This window comes from Heteronotia binoei, chromosome 5 (genome assembly GCF_032191835.1).
Source record: "Heteronotia binoei isolate CCM8104 ecotype False Entrance Well chromosome 5, APGP_CSIRO_Hbin_v1, whole genome shotgun sequence".
Lineage (NCBI taxonomy): Eukaryota > Metazoa > Chordata > Lepidosauria > Squamata > Gekkonidae > Heteronotia > Heteronotia binoei.
The window spans coordinates 133,072,371-133,091,506 of record NC_083227.1 but is presented as its reverse complement, the minus strand read 5'-3'; the positions used below and the strand labels follow the sequence as shown (position 1 = coordinate 133,091,506).

At 46.8% G+C, this 19,136-nt stretch overlaps 2 protein-coding genes across 2 annotated transcripts in view; one reads left to right on the top strand and one right to left on the bottom strand.

Annotated features, from left to right (window-relative positions):
- SLC25A48 (solute carrier family 25 member 48) overlaps window positions 1-13,560 on the top strand; it is a 68,127-nt gene extending 54,567 nt beyond the window's left edge. Inside the window, exons 7-8 of the mRNA XM_060240432.1 lie at window positions 5,359-5,485; window positions 13,020-13,560. Coding sequence (XP_060096415.1) covers window positions 5,359-5,478 — 120 coding nt within the window. The 3' untranslated portion in view covers window positions 5,479-5,485; window positions 13,020-13,560. The remainder of the gene's footprint in view (window positions 1-5,358; window positions 5,486-13,019) is intronic.
- LOC132572884 (membrane protein BRI3-like) overlaps window positions 10,599-19,136 on the bottom strand; it is a 418,468-nt gene continuing 409,930 nt past the window's right edge. Inside the window, exon 2 of the mRNA XM_060240433.1 lies at window positions 10,599-10,609. The gene's annotated coding sequence lies outside the window, so the exon portion shown is untranslated. The remainder of the gene's footprint in view (window positions 10,610-19,136) is intronic.

Here is a 19,136-nt window from a genome sequence, read left to right as displayed (position 1 = left end):
ATTCCCCACTCCTCCACTTGCACCTGCTAGCATGGCCTTGGGTCAGCCATAGCTCTGGCAGAAGTTGTCCTTGAAAAGGCAGCTGCTGTGAGAGCCCTCTCCAGCCCCACCCACCTCACAGGGTGTTTGTTGTGGGGGAAGAAGGCAAAGGAGATTGTGAGCCGCTCTGAGACTCTTCGGAGTGGAGGGCGAGATATAAATCCAATATCTTTTTCTTTTCCTTCACCAGAGCCAGTAGCAAAGGTGTCTGGGAGCTGCTCCTGGCCTGGCTACTGCAGTTGCTGAATCTGAGAGTTGCTGAGCACCTAGCCATGGTGGTGGCTGAGTCCAGGAGCTGCTCTGGGCCCAGACATCACTGCAGCTGGACCTGGAGATTTGGAGCCAAGCCTGGCTTGGTGACGGGAGACTCTCCTGGCCTGGAGCAGTTTCCAGACACCATAGTTGCCACAGCAGGGCCTGGCCCTCTGACAGGTTTTGGGGGGCCCTTGCCCCATCTCAGGGCCACCCCTTTGTGTTATTTAAATTGCACCACTGCCCCCCATGTGGCCTCCTCCCCCTTTCATTGGTTATTGGCATTCACACATCTATGTAAAACAATTTAATCTCTGTCCTCAGTCAAAACTTGCCACTTTATGTAGTATACTACAGAAATGACTCAAATAACATTATTGTAGGCATTCATGACATGATGGTAAGTCTGTGTATCTGTTGTAAGTCTATGTATCTGTTTTAATATTAAATATAAATTACTGAGATTGTTTAAAATATAAGTTAATGTTTAGCTTTGGGTTTAAATACACACATACAAAGCAAAGGGCTAGAGAAGTTTAGGGTGCTGAATTTGGATGCTTATGTAAAAACTTATTTCAACCATGAACAACCTCACTAGATGGCTTTTGCTAAGCCACAGCCCAATCTGCTAGGTGTTTGTGACAACAAAACATTTGTGAATCAGTCTGCACATCTAAGAATGTTAGTACTGAGAAATAAGCCGGAGAGAGACAAAAAACATAGTGTGTACATGTAACAGATGATCTTTCTCAAATACAGGAGTACAGAAAGTCTAGAGAAGTAACTGTCTGATTTATTCTGCTTCCTACACTTGTTTTTGCAGTCAGTGAGCTTTTTGTGTTGTGCTTGTGGAAGTGTTGACTTGAACAGTCCACTTGTCAGTTTGGTAGGAGGATGAGAGACATAGAGATAGGTGAAGTATGTGAGTGAGGGAGAGTCGGCAAGCAAGACGGGCAGTGATTAGAAGCGCAGGAGTCTAGTTGGTCTGAGAGTGGCAGCATGTGCAAAAGGTGAAACACAGGATAGAGAGAGTTAGTGTGCGTATGTGCAACACCTTACATGCATATGGAGCAAAAAGAAGGAAACTTCTTTGATTTGCTCATAAACTGGGGGGCAAGGAGCAAGACAGAGTTGGAAGGGAAAGAGAAGAGACTGTAAGTCAGTTCTGGGGCACAGAGATGCAGCAGACTGCAACTCATTTGGATTATTTCTTTGACTAAATGTTAGCTCTTTCTTTGTCTGGAAATTGTGTCTTTTAGCCAGTCGTAAAGATTTCATTTCACCTGGATGCTTAAATTTGTCTCCCCCAATAATTTAAACTATACAGTGGTGCTAAGGGAAACACAAAAGTAGTTGCAAGCTTAAGTGCATCTGGATTCAATATATAAGCTTTTTTATTTTCATTTTGCCATGTCAGACCCTTCTGGATCAGGCCAGAGGTCCAAATAGCCTAGCATCCTGTTTCACACAGCGTCGTATTTCACACAGTAGCCAATGGTTTTCTATGTAGGGCTAACAAACAGGACACAGAGGCCAGAGCCTTCCCCTGATGTTGCACATTAGCACTGGTATTTAGAAGTTTCCTGCCTCTGAAAATAGACCTCACAAATCTGTCTAATTCCAATTTAGTGGCCATCACTATCGCCAGTCACTGGCAATTCCACAATTAATTCTGTTACTGAGTTAAGAAGGATTTCTTTTTGTCAGTCCAGAATGTGCCCATCAATTTTATTGGGTGCCTCCATGTTTTAAGGTGACAAGAGAGGGAGAAGAATAGGGTTCCCAATCCCCCCGCTTTAGCGGGAGACTTCTGGGTTCCCAGCTTAATCTCCCGGTCTTCAAAAATTGAGAAGCGGGGGGGGGGGTGGAGGGGGGGAGAACATACCTATAGAGCTCCTGTTGTAGAGCTCCTGAGCAGTTTGTAAAATCCCTGTCCCTTTAAGGCTGGGCAGGAAGGAGGAAACAGGAAGGGCTTCGGAGAACGGCCCCTCCCTTCTTTGCTTTCGTTTTCTCAGCAGGCACAGTTCTCCGGAAGAAGACCAAGTAAGTATTTGTGTGTGTGTGTGAGAGAGAGGGAGGGAGATTCCTTGGTATGGAGGCCCTCCCTCCCTTTAGAAAGTGTGTGGGGGGGAGGGAAATGTATACTGGGCACTCTATTATTCCCTATGGAGAATGATTCCCATAGGGAATAATAGAGAATTGATCCGTGGGTATTGGGGGCCCTGGGGGGCTATTTTTTGAGGTAGAGGCACCAGATTTTTAGTATAGCATCTAGTGCCTCTCCCCAAAATACCCCCCAAGTTTCAAAACGATTGGACCAGAGGGTCCAATTCTATGAGCCCCAAAAGATGGTGCCCCTATCCTTAATTATTTCCTATGGAAGAAAGGCATTTGAAAAGGTGTGCTGCCCCTTTAAATGTGATGGCCAGAACTCCCTTGGAGTTCAATTATGCTTGTCACACCCTTGTTCCTGGCTCCACCCCCAGTGTCTCCTGGCTCCACCCCCAAAGTCTCCTGGCTCCGCCCCCAAAGTCCCCAGATTTTTCTTTAATTGGACTTGGCAACCCTAGAGAAGAAGCTGTTTTTGCCCATTTTCTTCACCATGTGCTTAAATTTATTTCTATCACATTCTGCCTTAGTGGTCTTCTTTCCAAACTAAAAAGGCAGATACTCTTTAGCCTGCTCTCATAAGAAAGCTGCTCCAATCTCTTCAGCATTTTGGTTATCCTTTTCTTCAAACTACCTTTGCGTTTTTAATAAAGTTTTTGCTTTTTGCCTTTTTACATGCGCTGTGGATTTGTGATTTTCCTTTTGTAATAGATTTCTCTTTTAAAATGTCAGACTGTGCCTGTGGGTTAAAATTTAGGATGCAATCACACTCAGGATTTGCCCCAGCAGTCTCTCAACTTTGAAAAAGCCACTCCAGGGTGCAGTCACACACACTAAATAATGCACTTTCAATCCAGTTACAAAGCACTTTCCAACTAGTTTTTGCCAGTTCACACGGTAAAATCTAGTTGGAAAGTGCAATGAAAGTGGATTGAAAGTGCATTATTTAGTGTGTGTGATTGCAGCCCAGGAATACACATGTTGAAACCAGAGTGCTGCCGCATATAGAGGGTAGTCCTAAAGCACATGGGGCTCCCTCAATCTAGTCTGTGTGCCCCTAAAAGTCCCCAAGATGGAGACCAGGAAAGCTCCATATTGGAAGGCTGGGCTGCATAGGATAAGGTATGCCTCTGAGTGACCTTCTTCCCCCCGCACCAACCACTACTTAATCAGACTCCATGGAAAAACATTGGAATGTGCCAGTGTGAATGATAGCTGACAAATAATCTCTTCAATGTCGCCCCTCTTCCAGTGACTCATCTTTACCCCGTCTTTGTCAATATACGGTCATGTTATCCCTTTATGGAGTTATTGTATTGTTTCCTGGGGATATCAAAACCAAATTGTCACTTACCCTTCCTGAGCAGCTACACAGGTACAATTTTCACCTTTTGTTTTATCTCCGGACACCTATTGTAAATCCCCGCTATCAAACCCCTGCTGAGACACTTCCCCCTCCCAACCCTATAACTCCTGAGGTACGGAGTCCCAATTCTGTTTGGCACTCTTGACAGTTTGCATCCCCTGGTATACCCTGTTATCGGGTCTTTTGCAGCAGGCTACGCTGGCCATGCTTGCTTCCACCTTCTTTGTTTCCACGGAGGTCCTTCAGCTTCAGGAAAGGTCATATAGCCCTTGTGTGTCCTTCCCTTGGTCTCTACTATTCCTCACCCCTTTATTTTTCAGGTCTTGTGTGTGTGCCTAAATTTATGTGTAAAGAGAGTGATTGTATCACAACACCTACAGTATTTTAAGTAAACACTTTAAATTGCATTTCTTGAGTGGAGTTTCTTCTTTGTTCACTCGCATTCCATATTATTGGTCAAGATTACAGCTCCTTAAAGCTCTGCCTGGGTGTTTCTGCTTTAAAAGGAAACACAAAGCTCTTTGAGTAACAATGTTAGGACAGGGGTGTTGAACTTATTTGTTATGAGGGCCAGATCTGACATAAATGAGACCTGACCGGGCACGTATGTCATAAAATGTAATGCCAGGTAGCAGAGATATAAACTTTATAAAGAACACAAAGACAATTAAAGATTTTTTTTAACAATTTAAAATAAATTGTTAAAAATGCCTAAAATAAATTGTTAAAAATTTAATATGCCTAAAAGATTAGTACTCTTGCAACATTTTGTTTATTTAACAGTTTCTGATAACTGACACCTCTTGCTCTGATTTTTTGCTTCAAAATCTGGAGAAAATGTCTGTGCTGTAGCATTCTTGAGTATGCTGTTCAGGTGTTGTTCAGGTGTGTTGCAAACCTACTTTTGATGTATTGACATTCATTACAGAAATCTCATGGTCAGTGCTTTGAGCCAGAGACCAAGGGGAAAACATGAAATGGGCGGGCACTGAAAGTTTTTGTACATGTTGCTTCATGTGCTGGTCAGCCAATGAAGAAAATAGAGGCTTCGCTATGTAGTTCCTGTGTGATTGAGCAAGGCCGGCAAAGCACACTGTGATGCAGAAGGAAGCAAGAGAAAGAGATGGCAGAAGATGACAGTGAGTTGATTACTGGCCTGATCCATCCCTTGGGCTGCATGTTTGACACCACTGTGTTAGGGCAATCATACTGTGCCCATGATAGGTCTAGGCTGTGCACATGCTTAGAGGAGCATTTATACTGCTCCTGCTTATGCGGAGCATGTGCATGGTGCACCTTGGCCACTCAGATGGCCTGGAAATGCACCGTGCATGCGCTTCAGCTGTTTGTTCCAGTCCTAGCCAATCTTGGGATGCCTTTCATATCCCAATGTGGTGGCGTTTTATCATTTTTGTCAACGAGTGCAGGGAACTAGAAAAACATTCAGCATAAGCTCTTTTATAGCACTTCCACATCAGATTCATATTCAGCATTCCCATTCCCATTTTTATTTAGAATAGTGTTTTCTGTTTAAAAAGCAAACAAAATGATGGGTCCTTTTGGAGTAAACTTTTCTACCTTGTTCTGAACAGGTCTTTTTTAGGGGGTTCACAGTGAATGCAGTGCGTGGATTCCCAATGTGTGCTGCCGTGTTTCTTGGATATGAACTTTCACTCAAAGCCATAAGAGGCCAAGCGGAGAAAAATCCTTGACTTCCAGGTCAGCTTCATAACAAGATTTTTTTGGTTCTAAAACTTTTTCATTCTAAAACTAGAGAATTCTAATGTCATAAGAACATAAGAACATAAGAGAAGCCATGTTGGATCAGGCCAATGGCCCATCCAGTCCAACACTCTGTGTCACACAGTGGCAAAGAATTTTATATATACACACACACTGTGGCTAATAGCCACTGATGGACCTGTGCTCCATATTTTTATCTGAACCCCTCTTGAAGGTGGCTATACTTGTGGCCGCCACCACCTCCTGTGGCAGTGAATTACACATGTTAATCACCCTTTGGGTGAAGAAGTACTTCCTTTTATCCGTTTTAACCTGTCTGCTCAGCAATTTCATTGAATGCCCACGAGTTCTTGTATTGTGAGAAAGGGAGAAAAGTACTTCTTTCTCTACTTTCTCCATCCCATGCATTATCTTGTAAACCTCTATCATGTCACCCCACAGTCGACGTTTCTCCAAGCTAAAGAGTCCCAAGCGTTTCAACCTTTCTTCTTGCCCCCCCAGTCGGAATGAAGAAGCAGACACAAGTGTTGGGTTTAAAACCGGGCCGCTTTATTAAAACATTAAATAACTGTAACTGGCAGGAGGGGTGAAAACCTGACCAGACAAGCCCTGGGGTCAACCCCGGACCCCGCCTTGTCCAAAGGGCGAGCCACCCTGCCCCCAGCACAAGCCCGCCAAATTCGGGTTGTAGCTGAGCGGCCAGGCCTCGAGCTACCACCATCCGAGCCGGCATCAATCCCCGTGGAAAGATCCGCCCAGGTGAGGCTCCCTGTGATCTGCAATCCCCGCACTGAGCCGTGTAGCCCATCTACGGTTCATACAGACCACCGCACCAACGGTGCTAGGCCATAGGTGCTCCCCTGGGAAACCCTGTGGCCAACCTCCTCTAGCCACCGCCAATGTCAAGCCTCTGCTTTGGCATTAGTGCCCCAACGGTTGGCCCAGAGCCAACCGCACCCCCTGCCGAATTTCGTCTAAAAAGGCCCGGTTACCCAAATCAGAAAGGTGAACACCATCCGGCCGATACAGGTCAACTTGCTCGACCCGTATGGCCGGATGCGGGAGAAAGATTCCTAGTCCCCCTTCCATGGCTTTCTGAATAGCCCGATTAGCTTTTCGCCTGGCTCGTTCCACCCCGCCCGGTGAAATGGCATGCCTCCACACTCTACGCGGCAAAATTGCCGACCAAACCAAGATAACACCAGGCCACCTCCGCCGAATTTCCCGGAGGTCAGCCAAGGCCTGCTGGGATAGAGCCTTCCCACGCAGCAGCCCCAAGTCGTTCCCACCTAAGTGGACGACCAGAATGTGTGGAGGTGCTGCCTTCCATTCCTTGAAAAGCAGGGGCATGATCCCGGGCCAGCGCAGCCCCCGACGACCCAGCCAATCCACAGTGGCCCACGCACTGAGGCCAAGCTGGGTGCCCACTGAAGACCGTCTGGCGAAATGGGCAGCCCAGAAAACCATGCTGTGCCCGCAGATGAGAACGCGACGTCTCTCACCACGCGCACCAGCACCTGAAAAGACAAAGAACTGTCAACAAACAGTAACCACAATACAACCCCACCAGGCCCCCCACCTCCATCTAGGTGACCAAAGGGCGAACATACGTTTTGTAAGCCAACGACCGCCATCGGCCTATATGCTGAATGGCCGAGGGCGTATAACCCATAGAAGCGGCTGTGGAGGCCGCCCCAATCCTAAAGGAATGCGTTCCAAATTTAAAGCCTTGTAAACCCAACCTGGCCAGAGCCTTACTCGTGATCTTCCAAAATTGATATTTGGTGAGAGGGGAGCCGTCGGCATGCCTTAAAAAGGGGCCTTCAACATTCCCTCTAACACGAATGTAACGCCGGACAGCCCTGACCGGACATAAGTCCTGAATGGAGCACATACCGATTGTGATGACAGAGCCCCTCTGCCTTTGGTCCGTCTTAGACCGGCGAATTGTCAGGACAAGCTGATTGTTAGAAATTTTGATATCCTTGGATTGGAGCGCCCTCCCAGAGGTATCAGCCTTGGACTGAACCACCAGCTCGCTTACACGCAAGGCCCCAAAAAAGGCCAACAGAGAGGCAGCATGAAACAACGCTGCTTCAAAGGGGGAGGAACAAACACAGGGCCAACCCCCAAACAACCCTCGAAGAACAGACGGGGATATAGGTTGCCTATCATCCACCCGCCGGGTCCGCTCCCGGGCCCAACCCTCGAGCATTTTTCTAACCCTAAAATCGCCAGTATACTCAGGGAAACCGCGGGCCTTGCTAGCAAAAGCCAATGCTGCAAGTTGGCCCCGAATGGATTTCAGTCCCAGGCCTCTTTCCTTCTGGTGCACACAGAAATGCATAATGTGCTCCACAGGAAACGGCCAAAGGTCAGGCAGTGCCGCCGCACTTCTGAATTCCCGAAATTGATTGAACGCTCTGTCGTACGCCTTCCTGGTGCTAGGAGCTAGTGCCAACTGAATGGCCCTACCGGCTTCCTTTTCCCAAGACGCCACAGTTCCTCTGGCATTTTCGCTGGCCATTGATCTGCTTCTGAGGCCAGTTCTCGAAAACGCTCCATCTGTTGGCGAGACAGAGCATCCGCCACCCCGTTACATACCCCAGGTACGTGCCTAGCCAGGAATAAAATATTCAACCGGAGGCAACGCAGGGTGAAGGACCTAACCAAATTCATAACTAACACGGATTTAGAAGATAAAGAATTGATAACATGGACGACCGCCAAGTTATCACACCAAAAGAGGATCGAATGGTTGGCCAGCTGCTCCCCCCAGAGCCAAACGGCCACCAGGATGGGAAAAAATTCCAGAAACGTCAGGTCCCTGCAGAGCCCGCTGTCCAACCATTCCGCGGGCCACTGCTCCGCGCACCAATGTCCTCTAAAAAATACCCCAAAACCATTGGCACCGGAGGCATCCGAAGAAATCTGAAGCTCAGCTTCTACCTTCAAAACCTCCCTCCAGAAAGAAACGCCATTGAAAGATTCCAAAAACTCCTCCCAGACCTCCAAGTCTGCTCGCATTCCAGAAGTAACGCGGGCCCTGTGATGGGGGAGGCGCAGCCGGCCCATAGCGTCACAAAGGCGCCTACAAAAGGCCCTACCTGGGGCCACCACCTTGCAGGCAAAGTTGAGGTGGCCCACAACCTGTTGTAGTTCCAGCAGTGAAACCTTCCGCTGCCCCTTCAAAGTAGCCAGCCTGGCCTTAAGGTCGGCGACCTTGGCCTCCGGCAAACGTGACGTTTGCTGCAGAGTGTCAAGCTCAATGCCCAAAAAGGTGAGGACTGTGCTTGGCCCCTCAGTCTTCTCGTGTGCCAAGGGCACCCCGAGTTCGAGGGCTAATTCCTGAAATGCGTTCAGCAAATCAGCGCATTGCTCGGACCCCGCTGGACCTACAAAAAGGTAGTCGTCCAGGTAGTGCGCCGTAGCGTTAACCCCGGTCTTGTGCCTGAGCGCCCATTCCAAAAAGGAACTGAAGCGCTCAAACGCTGCGCAAGAAATCGAGCAACCCATCGGCAAAGCCCGATCCATATAAAATTTTCCTTCAAAGCAAAACCCAAGTAGCTCAAAGTCCCCGGGGTGAACAGGCAAGAGGCGAAAAGCGGACTTAATGTCGCACTTCGCCATCTCCACCCCGATCCCGCAGGAGCGCAGCACTTTGACCGCCTGGTCAAAGGAGGTATAACGCACCGAGCATAATTCCTCGGGAATAGCATCGTTTACCGATGCTCCCCTGGGGTACGAAAGGTGGTGAATAATACGGTATTCACCCGCCACCTTCTTGGGAACCACCCCCAAGGGCGATACCCTCAACGTGGGAACCGGTGGTGCATCGAAAGGTCCCAGGACCCTTCCTTCCCGACATTCTTTAGCTATTTTTTCCCGTACCACGTGCTCGAGTCCAACAACAGAACGCAGATTGGTAGCCAAAAAGGGGGCCCTAGGCCCCTGATAGGGAATCCGAAAACCAAAGCTAAACCCGTCACGCAAATACCGAGCATCGGCTGTGCACGGGTATAAGCTCAGCCACTTATTGAGAGCCGTCAGGCGGATGGGGCTGGGCCCCTTTACCAGGGGGGTTCTGCCCGCCCCCACCACCCCCAGGGCGCTTGCTGCCCGGCTTAAACTTAGATCTGCTACAGGCCGACAGTGCGTGGGGTCCACCGCAGAGGGGGCACTCATGCCGGAACTTACAGGGCTTCCTGGGACACGCACCATTGGATGCGAACTCCCAGCAAAGCAACCGGGTTTGAACCGACTGGCCCGCGGTGACGCGGGCCCCTGTAGAAGACTGTTGCTGTTGTTGCCCCCTAAGCACTAAATGGCCGCTATCGGACCTGTCCCCAGCATTTGGTTTCGCCGGGGACATCAGCTGCAACCACAGCTGCTGGTTTATTTGGTCCCACGGCATACCAGGATTAACTGCGGCCCGCATCCGGAAAGCTTCGTCATACTGCAGCCATGCTGCACCAGCGAAGTCCGTATACGCCCGATACACAATGTCGATATATTGAAAGAGGGCGGCCGCCCTGGCCGGCTGCGCTCTTGCAATGACTCCAGCATAGATCAAAAATCCCGGCAACCAGTTCGCCCAAGATCTATCTACTTTCCTCCTCTTCAGTTTCTCCTTCTCCTTATCATCGAGCTTGTCCTTATTCTTCTTTTCGAGCTCTCTGAATAGGAGGCTGAAGACATCCACAAATTCGCCGCGGAGAATTTTCTCCCGCGTAGCGGCAGTCAAATGGTCACCCAGGGGTAAGGAGGTATCCCCATATGGGAGAACATGAAAGGGAATGCTGGCATAAGGGTTAGGTGGGTAAAACCACCCACTACCCTGAGCCCCTGGCCAAGCCCCCTGCATCTGAGCCAACTGCTGACCACCCCACGGCGGAATGCCAGGTGTGGAGGGGGGGTAGAAACCGCAGGTGGCGCGATGGCGCCTGCCTGCTGGCCAACTGGAGGCATGACGGAGCTGGGCAGCGGGCTAGGTGTGTGAAACCCCCAAGCCCACGGCTGGACAGGACCCAACTGCTCACTGACTCCTAGCTGCCCCACACCCCAAAATGCCCCACCCTGGACTGGCTGTGGGGGGGGGAGGTTGAATGGGGCCCCACGGCCACCCATGACTTGGCTGAAAAAAGGGCTTACCACCATCACCTGTGAAGACCCCGGCGCCACCCGGGGTGCGAAGCTCACTGCCGCCAGGCACGCCGCCGCCCGGTGCCACACCCGATGGGCCCTCCTCCGGATCCTCCTCCTGGTCCGGTTCCAGTGGCGTTTCGGTCTCTGCTGGCCCACCCTGTAAAGCAGAAAGACGCGCGAGCAATTCTGTTTCAAATGTCAGTCTGGCCGACCGGCCTGAGGCCCGGCGGCGTCCCTCCCAAATGGGAGCGCCCCTAGCGACTCTCTCCTGCTCTAGGGCGTCCAACTGGCCCATAATGGCCATCCGCACCTGCTCACTTTCGGCCCGTTCTTCCACCGGAGGCTGCTGCTGGCCCCGCCCACGAGGTGGGCGGGCGGGCTGTTTGCCCTTTGATTTGCCCTGACCTTTTTTGGGAGCCATCTCGAATGCTTCTATGGCACTGGCCAAAAGCAGTATTGACTACTCGGACTGGCAGTGGCTCTCCAAGGTCTCAAGCTGAGGTTTTTCGCTCCTACTAGCTTGGGCCCCCTTTTTTTTTTTTTTTAGTTGGAGATGTCAGGGATTGAACCTGGGACCTTCTGCTTACCAAGCAGATGCTCTACCACTGAGCCACTGTCCCTCTCCTAGGAATGACTGCAACCCACCTCAAGGGTTCCCTCCCAGCACTCCCTTACAATCAATGTGGTGGAAGGAGGGTTAGACTGAAGGAGACGACCCTCTGCACACAAGGAAGGAGGTCCACCCCAACCACTAGCCCAGCAGGCTCAAACTCACGTGGCCAGAAACTAAAGGAAAAAACGGGGGGGGGGGTTATGGGATTACCTACCCGCAGGGCTCAACCACTAAGAGGCCGGGTGCTTCACCCACCCAACTCCGAGTGAGGAAGGCCCCAATAGGCAGCAGAAACCCCTTTCTGTAGGCCCCAACCACGAGGCTACTGCGTAGTACTGGCCCAGCGCTTGCGACTACCAATGCTAAAGAACGCTGCGCTCCTTACAGGGCAGCGTGGCCGGCCTGAAGCCCAGCCCTGCAAAGCCCCAGCGCCGCGCTGGCCTCTACTCGGGCCTCTACCTGGCCCACCAGACTTTTCCCCCACACGGCCTCGCTCCGACTAACGCCCGCGCCCCACGCAGCCCAAAGGGCTTACAGCGCAAGCCCCCCCTGGCCCAGACCTCCCAGGCCCCCGAAGACGCTGCGCAAAACTCAGCCTCGCAGCGCCGATCCGCTGGCCGCACGCGCCGCCCGAACGGGAAGGAGCCGCCGAAGCTGGGGCCGCGCCCAACCGCTCCAACACAGGTCCCTTGCTCCCTGAAGTATTCAGCCTCGCAGCGCCGATCAGCTGACGCGCGCGCCGCCCGACCAGGGAAGGACCGAAGGGACCAGCCGACCAACCGCTCCTCGCTCAGGCCCTCGCCGCGACGCTCCCGACGCACAAGGCTCTCGTCCAGAGAGCCAAACAAAACTGCGTAGATTGGAGGGCGGGAACTGAGGCTTATAAAGCCCCGATTCCCCGCCCCAGCAAAACACCCGTATATCGGGTGATGCTGCTCCTCCCTCCTTCCGGGAGGGGCAAAGACGGCCCCCAGCCTCAATTACTGCAGGCAGGTTCGGCTGGGTAAGGGCCGGACCATAGGGATAGTGTTCCAGCTCTTTAATCATTCTAGTTGCCTTTTTCTGGACTTTCTCCAATGCTATAATATCCTTTTCAGGATAGTACATTTACTAGAATGTAAACCTCCCTGAAACCAATGGGACAGAGCTTTCATATTATGACCTCAATCCAAAAATAATAAAATGTGTTAAGTCAATTAAATTAAATGCAAACCCCATCAATTATAAACTGTATTTGGAAATATCTATTGAATTCAATGGGACTTCTGAGCGAAAATGTGTAGAATGACTGTGGATCTATTCTTTGTATTGGATAACTGCCAACAAATGGAACCAGTCTCCTACAAAACAAGGGTGATCTTTGCTGTTAGTTACAATGAGAGGGTCAGTCACGTTCAGTGGCTCAAATTGGGGTTAATCTTTGACTAGTTTACTGCAGTTTGCTTTTCATTCAACAGTAAGAAAAAGTTAATTAAACTGTGAGATATTGCTGTTGGGTAGGGGAACAGCTTTGCATTCTTTTCTAAGAGTTAAATAAATGTCATCTTTTCATCCACTGCAGCAGCACTGGCCAAGTACTCAGGAACTAATTTTTGCATTTCCATGGACTGTTTGAAAGCTACAAAAAATGTGTAAAAACCAGCTTGCCATAATACAACCGTTGTACTATGTGTACAACAAGAAAAAATATCAGTTATCTGCACGAGGCTGAAATTGTCCCCAAGAAACCTTTACTGTTCTTTCTATTGACAGGTTTTTTTCTTTGCTCCTCCTGAAGGGTCTTCTGCACTTTTCACTTTCTGAGCCAAATCAACGTCACAGCCTTGAGGAGGGACTTGATGTCACTAACATGGAATATAAACTGAAGAAACTTCATTATGCCAGAGAATTGCATCTGGTGTGGACTTCCTATGAGCTACAAGTAGGCATGAGCTGAAATCTGACCCAAACCCTCTTGATCTAAAATGTATCTTTTAAAAGCTGGAGGTAACTTTAAAATGTATGTGGTAGTCCAACAATGACCAAAACTTTTTGGCAGTCTGCTTTCTCAGTTATTGGCCACCATGCCATTTCTACAAGTGTCTATTACAAAGTAATTGGATTCCACTCTAGAAAAATCAAATGTAATAGCGTATGGATGTTTCTTTGCAATTGCTAGTCATGGCTCATATGTGATGCAACTGTATTCCTTGCCTTTGTATGACTAAATATTTTATCCATCAGATGACAAGAATGAATGTAATAACCCCTATAAAACAGCAGGTTTTTTTTAATTAAAGTGATTTTACACTTTTTTTTCTTTACATTTCTAACTTAGTGTTGTTTTTCAGAGTTGTTTCCCTGCTGTAAAGATACCTTCATCTTTTATTTTATAAACTATAGCTTATTACGCTGACAATATAATCCTTCACAAAGTTACTCCAGTTTAAGCCCTCTGCACTGCCAATAAGAAGCACAATATACAAAGGAGGGATTACTTTTTTAAATATTGCATTTTTTATTGGCGCTAACAGTTAAAAAACTATGCAGGTTCAACACTGCAAATCTAAATAACAGCACTGCAAACATAAACATCATTGGTAAAATCTGGTGTGAGGTTAGCCATCACACACATTCAATTTACAATTGACTGTATGAGCAGCCCAGACGTTTTGGTGGCCTTTGGCTCCATCTAATGGAAAGACATCCATGGATCCAATAACGTGCCTGTAAATAATCAGGTTGTTGGAAGCTGGCCAATGACACTGTCACTGTAGACACTAATGAAGAAACTTGTAGCTAGCTTCCTCAGAAATTAAGCATCTCAATAAGTAACAAATGTATCTTCTTCAGTATACTCACCACATGATCAGGACTGGCATTTGAAGTCCAAGCAACATGAAAACCTTCATGGCAGTGGAGTTAGATGTATTAGAGATTAGCCTGCTCCAGTGGGGAGGGCAGGATATAAATCAAATCAAATCAAATAAATAAATAGATTTAAGTAAAATTCATTTTAAAATTTAACTTTTAATCTGCACAAAGAATCACAGAACATTTTCTCTCACCAACCAACTAGAAACTAATGGTCCTATTACTTCAGGTATTACAACATTTAATTAAAAAAATTGAAAATAAAGGTATGAATAGAAAACACTGATATTGCTAGATGCAGGAATATAACAATCATTTTATTGAAAATCTGTCATCTTGTTGGATTATAACATTTATTAACATTAAACACCAATCAGAGTTTCTAGAAACCTTCTCTGATAGAATCAAAGGAAACCCTATTCAGTGAAAAATCAAAAAACCCCAGTTCTTTAAATTATATGAATTTCTCAGGACAAGCTCAAAATAGTTGTCTAAGGTTGAACAGCCAGCTAGTTTGTCACCATTATATAGTCCATTCTTCAAACTTGAAGTGTTTAAGATATTATTTTGTTAGGATATCTATTTTATTGATCTATAATTTCAGGCTCATGTCAATCTTCTTTCTTGAGAATTAATCACATTATCAGGATCCATCCAAATGGAATATAAACAGCGGTTGACAATGATGGGAAATCATCACTGAATATAAGAACATAAGAGTGCTTTTGGATAAGACCAGTGGTCTATCGTCCAGTATCCTGTTTCACACAGAGATTAACCAATTGTCCTGGAGGGCCATTATATACTTCAAAGAGGCCAAGACCTTCACTTGATGTTGCCATTTAGCACTTGTATGATGGACAGAAGTCTGTCCTGCCCCTGAAGGGAAAAACAGCCACTCAGCTGATTCATCCCTAAGCTCCAGCATCCAAAAATCTCTCAAGGGGGGGGGGGGGATGAAATATTGGAAACAAGCACAGCAGTACTGGCCTCATTAAAAGAACAGACAGTCTGAAGGGTAGCTCTGCATGATAGCAGTGGTTTAGCTGTAACTCTGGGAGAGGATAAAGTACCCTAGGGTTGCCGGGGGTGGGGGGGGGACTTACTGAGAGTGGGAAAGAGGCCCAGCCAACATTGCAGTGACATGTCTTCATCACTTCTGATGTGGCCCAGAGCAGACACCATCATGCAGCAACATCAGGTGATGTTCTGGTATTTGGGCAAAAATTCTGTGGTAAATTTGGCTTCTATCATCGAGTTTTTCCCAAACACCAGATGTCACTGATCTGATTGCATCACTTCTGGGTCATGTCAGAAGTGATATAGACACATTGCTGCACTGTTGGCTGGACCTCCTCTTTGTCTGGGTTAATCTTCCCTGGCAGCCAGTTGATCAGTGGTGGGGCTGTGGGGCCTGGCAGTGAAGGACCTCCACCTCCACTGGAGAGATCTGGCAACCCTAGAGTACCCAGTAGTTAGGCCTGTCTCTGGTGATGAGCAAACTTCCTACCATTCAGTCTGACTCCTGAGAAAGGGCAGGTTGGTGTGGGTGAAATCCTGTATGTATGGATCCAGCCTAGTGACTAGTCAGTGAAATCCTGTTTGCACCTGCAAGCGGTAAAGAGAATTCATACCACACTCTGAAACCATAACTTAGGTGCTTCAGCCAGGTTTCTCCTTTGACTATCTAGATACCTGTGTTGCTGATCTGTTCTGTAAATCCAGCCTGTAAATAAATAAATCTTCCTTGTTAATTATATGCAACTGCTTCTTAGACAAGCTCCATGTTCTACTTGTTTGCAGTGAACCCAAAGTTTGGTACCCTAAGAACATCTTGTTACTGAGGGGAAGATTTACAGTTTAAAACAAACCTAGTTTCCCAAAATTATAAGAGACTGTACGGATCCCTTTAGTTTGCGGGAAAGGCCTGTCACAACTTGTATTCATAAGAACATAAGAGAAGCCATGTTGGATCAGGCCAATGGCCCATCCAGTCCAACAGTCTGTGTCACACAGTGGCCAAAAAAACCCCAAGTGCCATCAGGAGGTTCACAAGTGGTATTAGAAGCCCTTCCACTTTGCCTCCCCACCCCCAAGCACCAAGAATACAGAGCATCACTGCCCCAGACAGTTCCACTAATATCCTGTGGCTAATAGCCACTGATGGACCTCTGCTCCATATTTTTATCCAATCCCCTCTTGAAACTGGCTATGCTTGTAGCCGCTACCACCTCCTGTGGCAGTGAATTCTACATGTTAATCACCCTTTGGGTGAAGAAGTACGTCCTTTTATCCATTCTAGCCCGACTACTCAGCAATTTCATTGAACGCCCACGAGCTCTTGTATTGTGAGAAAGGAAGAAAAGTACTTCTCTCTCTACTTTCTCCATCCCATGCATAATCTTGTAAACCTCTATCTATTCGGAGGCTCACTGCTAATTGAATAAAGAAATTACCTTTAGTCACCATGGTTAGTAGCTGATTTTCTATTAATGTTATACTTAAAAACATCTTCTGATTCATTATTAAAGCCTTATTTTTTCCACCTTATTATGACATCTTGTTTTTATTCCACATATGAATAAGAAATGGCAGTCTGAGGGCCAATGGCATGTATCTCGAGACTGTAGTTGTAAATCAAGTACAATGGCTTGATCAGCAATCAGTCTGTGCAAGTAGTAGATCTCCCAATCTATCTTTTAGATTCTTTGAAAAATCTGACCAATAGTAAACTCTCTCCAGATTCTTAGTTATCTCCTGCTAGCAAGGCTTTTTTTTTGTAGAAAAGGCCCAGCAGGACCTCATTTGCATATTAGGTCACACCTCCTAATGTCACCATTGTTTCACACAGGGCTTTTTTGTAGGAAAAGGCCAGCAAGAACTCATTTGCATGTTAGGCCATACCCCCTGCCGCCAAGCCAGCCAGTACTGCATTCCTGTATGTTCCTGCTCAAAAAAAGCCCCTGCCTGCTAGTAAACTGGAGAGTGGAAAGAGCATGCCAAATTAGGATGGTAAATAGTTAATACTTGCTTTCAGGATTTGGCCTAATTCATACTTGAAGGTTTAGGAATTGCACTTATTTTTTACCTAAACAAATAATGACTTTCCCCACTTTTTTTTTTTAAAAAACAAAGTTGGAAATATAATTATTTAAAACAAATATGGATGTTATCACCTTGGGTAAAATGAAATTAAATATTGCTGTCACCTTAAAACTGATTTCTTATTGATCTAGTTTAAATCTAAATAAATAAACAAATTAATTAATGTTTAACAAGACAGGTTCTTTTATTTATTTGCTTTATTTATAGCTTCCTTTCTCCCTGAGACTCAAAGTCGATCTCACAATATAAAACAATGTAATAAGATGACATGACAACCAATAAACAATGTATTTGGACCAGAATCACAAATTAGAAAAACAACGGGGGGCGGGGAGTATAAGACATGATGTATCATAACAATTCAGAAAACGGAATTATAAAAGTAGAACACAATGCAGTAAGAACATGTAAGTGAATGGGTAGCAGAGATGGCTGAGAACTTAGAATATGCCTTCCCAGATAGCATTAAGGGCCAAACAAGGAAGTTCAGCATGATGGATGGTTTGCAGGGGTTGAGGGGCTGGCTGGACAGTATTGCTTCTTGCACTTGCTTGAAACTATTATTTAATGTAATGACATGTATCTTCTATGCATCACCTTTTGCTTCCCCCACACCAAGGACACATAGATGTAATTTTTGCTACATCTTCCAAAATTAAAACAATAAAAAAGGATTAAAAATCCACCAGCTTTAGAGTGTGATCCATAGAAGAGTTCTGCTTTGTTATAACTACTTTCTCCCAGACAGCTGAACAAGCAAAAGATACAAATGGGAATGAAAGGCCCAACTACCAGTATTGCTATGATGACCCAGAGTACTCACTAGGAACAGGAAGTCACAGTGACATGGCTTCAGCTTATAAATATGACGCTTCATGAAATGACAATCACAATCGTGATTAAATTAGGTTAAATATATGGACATGAGTTAGGGCTGCTAAGCCCCAGTCTGGGCAGGGATTCCCCTGCCCGGGAGATTCCCAACCCGCTGGCCCACATTGGACTGGCGGGGGGAACCTCCCCCTACATCGCTGGTACAATGACATCACTGGAAGTGACATCATTGCACCGACAATGGTACAATAGGTACCATAGAATTTTTCTCTTCCAAATGGCTAGAGCATCCAGGAAAACCATATAGTTTCCCCTGGAAATGCCTAGAGTGGCCACATGTGATGTCGCCAGTGCGATGACGTCACTTTTGGGTGATGTCATTGCATCATTTATGCAAAAGTTCCCTGCTTGAGAACAAAGGGAATTTGGCAATCCTAGCATGAGTGTGTGTGGGTGCCGGTGAATAGCTTAACTGTAGAGATTAGAAAAAGAGGCATGAGAAGTCCTGATACCCCAGAGGGCAAGCAGAGGTCAACAGTACAAATCAAGAAAGAGGAACTTCATGTGGGAGGTGGACAGACAGTTCAAACTTACAGCAGCAAACTGGACAGTCATGTAATTTTTCAAGATGTTTTTGAAAAACAGTTCTCAAATTGGATAATAGAAAACAGCACTGACCAGTGCCTGATCCCATAACATGATGCATTGACCAGGCAATTTTTAGCTTTGCTGAGTCACAAGTGTTGCAAGACAGACATAATCACGAATAGTCAACTACCCTAAAAGGAAACAGGGGGCCAGGCCTATTTGTGAAAGGCAACCACAGAGAAATGTCAAGGGCAGGCACACTACAAAAGTAAAACCAAATCCACATTAGTGGAGGAGACCAATAGGGCAACATCAGAGGTGAAGGTCAACCATTAGAACTCCTGCCTCACAAAGATCACCAGCTACAAGTGAAACTGGCTGATTGCTTTAGTGAGCTTGGCCAAATGCTGAATGGAATCTTAGGATGTTTAAGATGTTACATCCTGTGGATAAAAACAGAATTTTTCAATAAATTAATTATGATTTCTG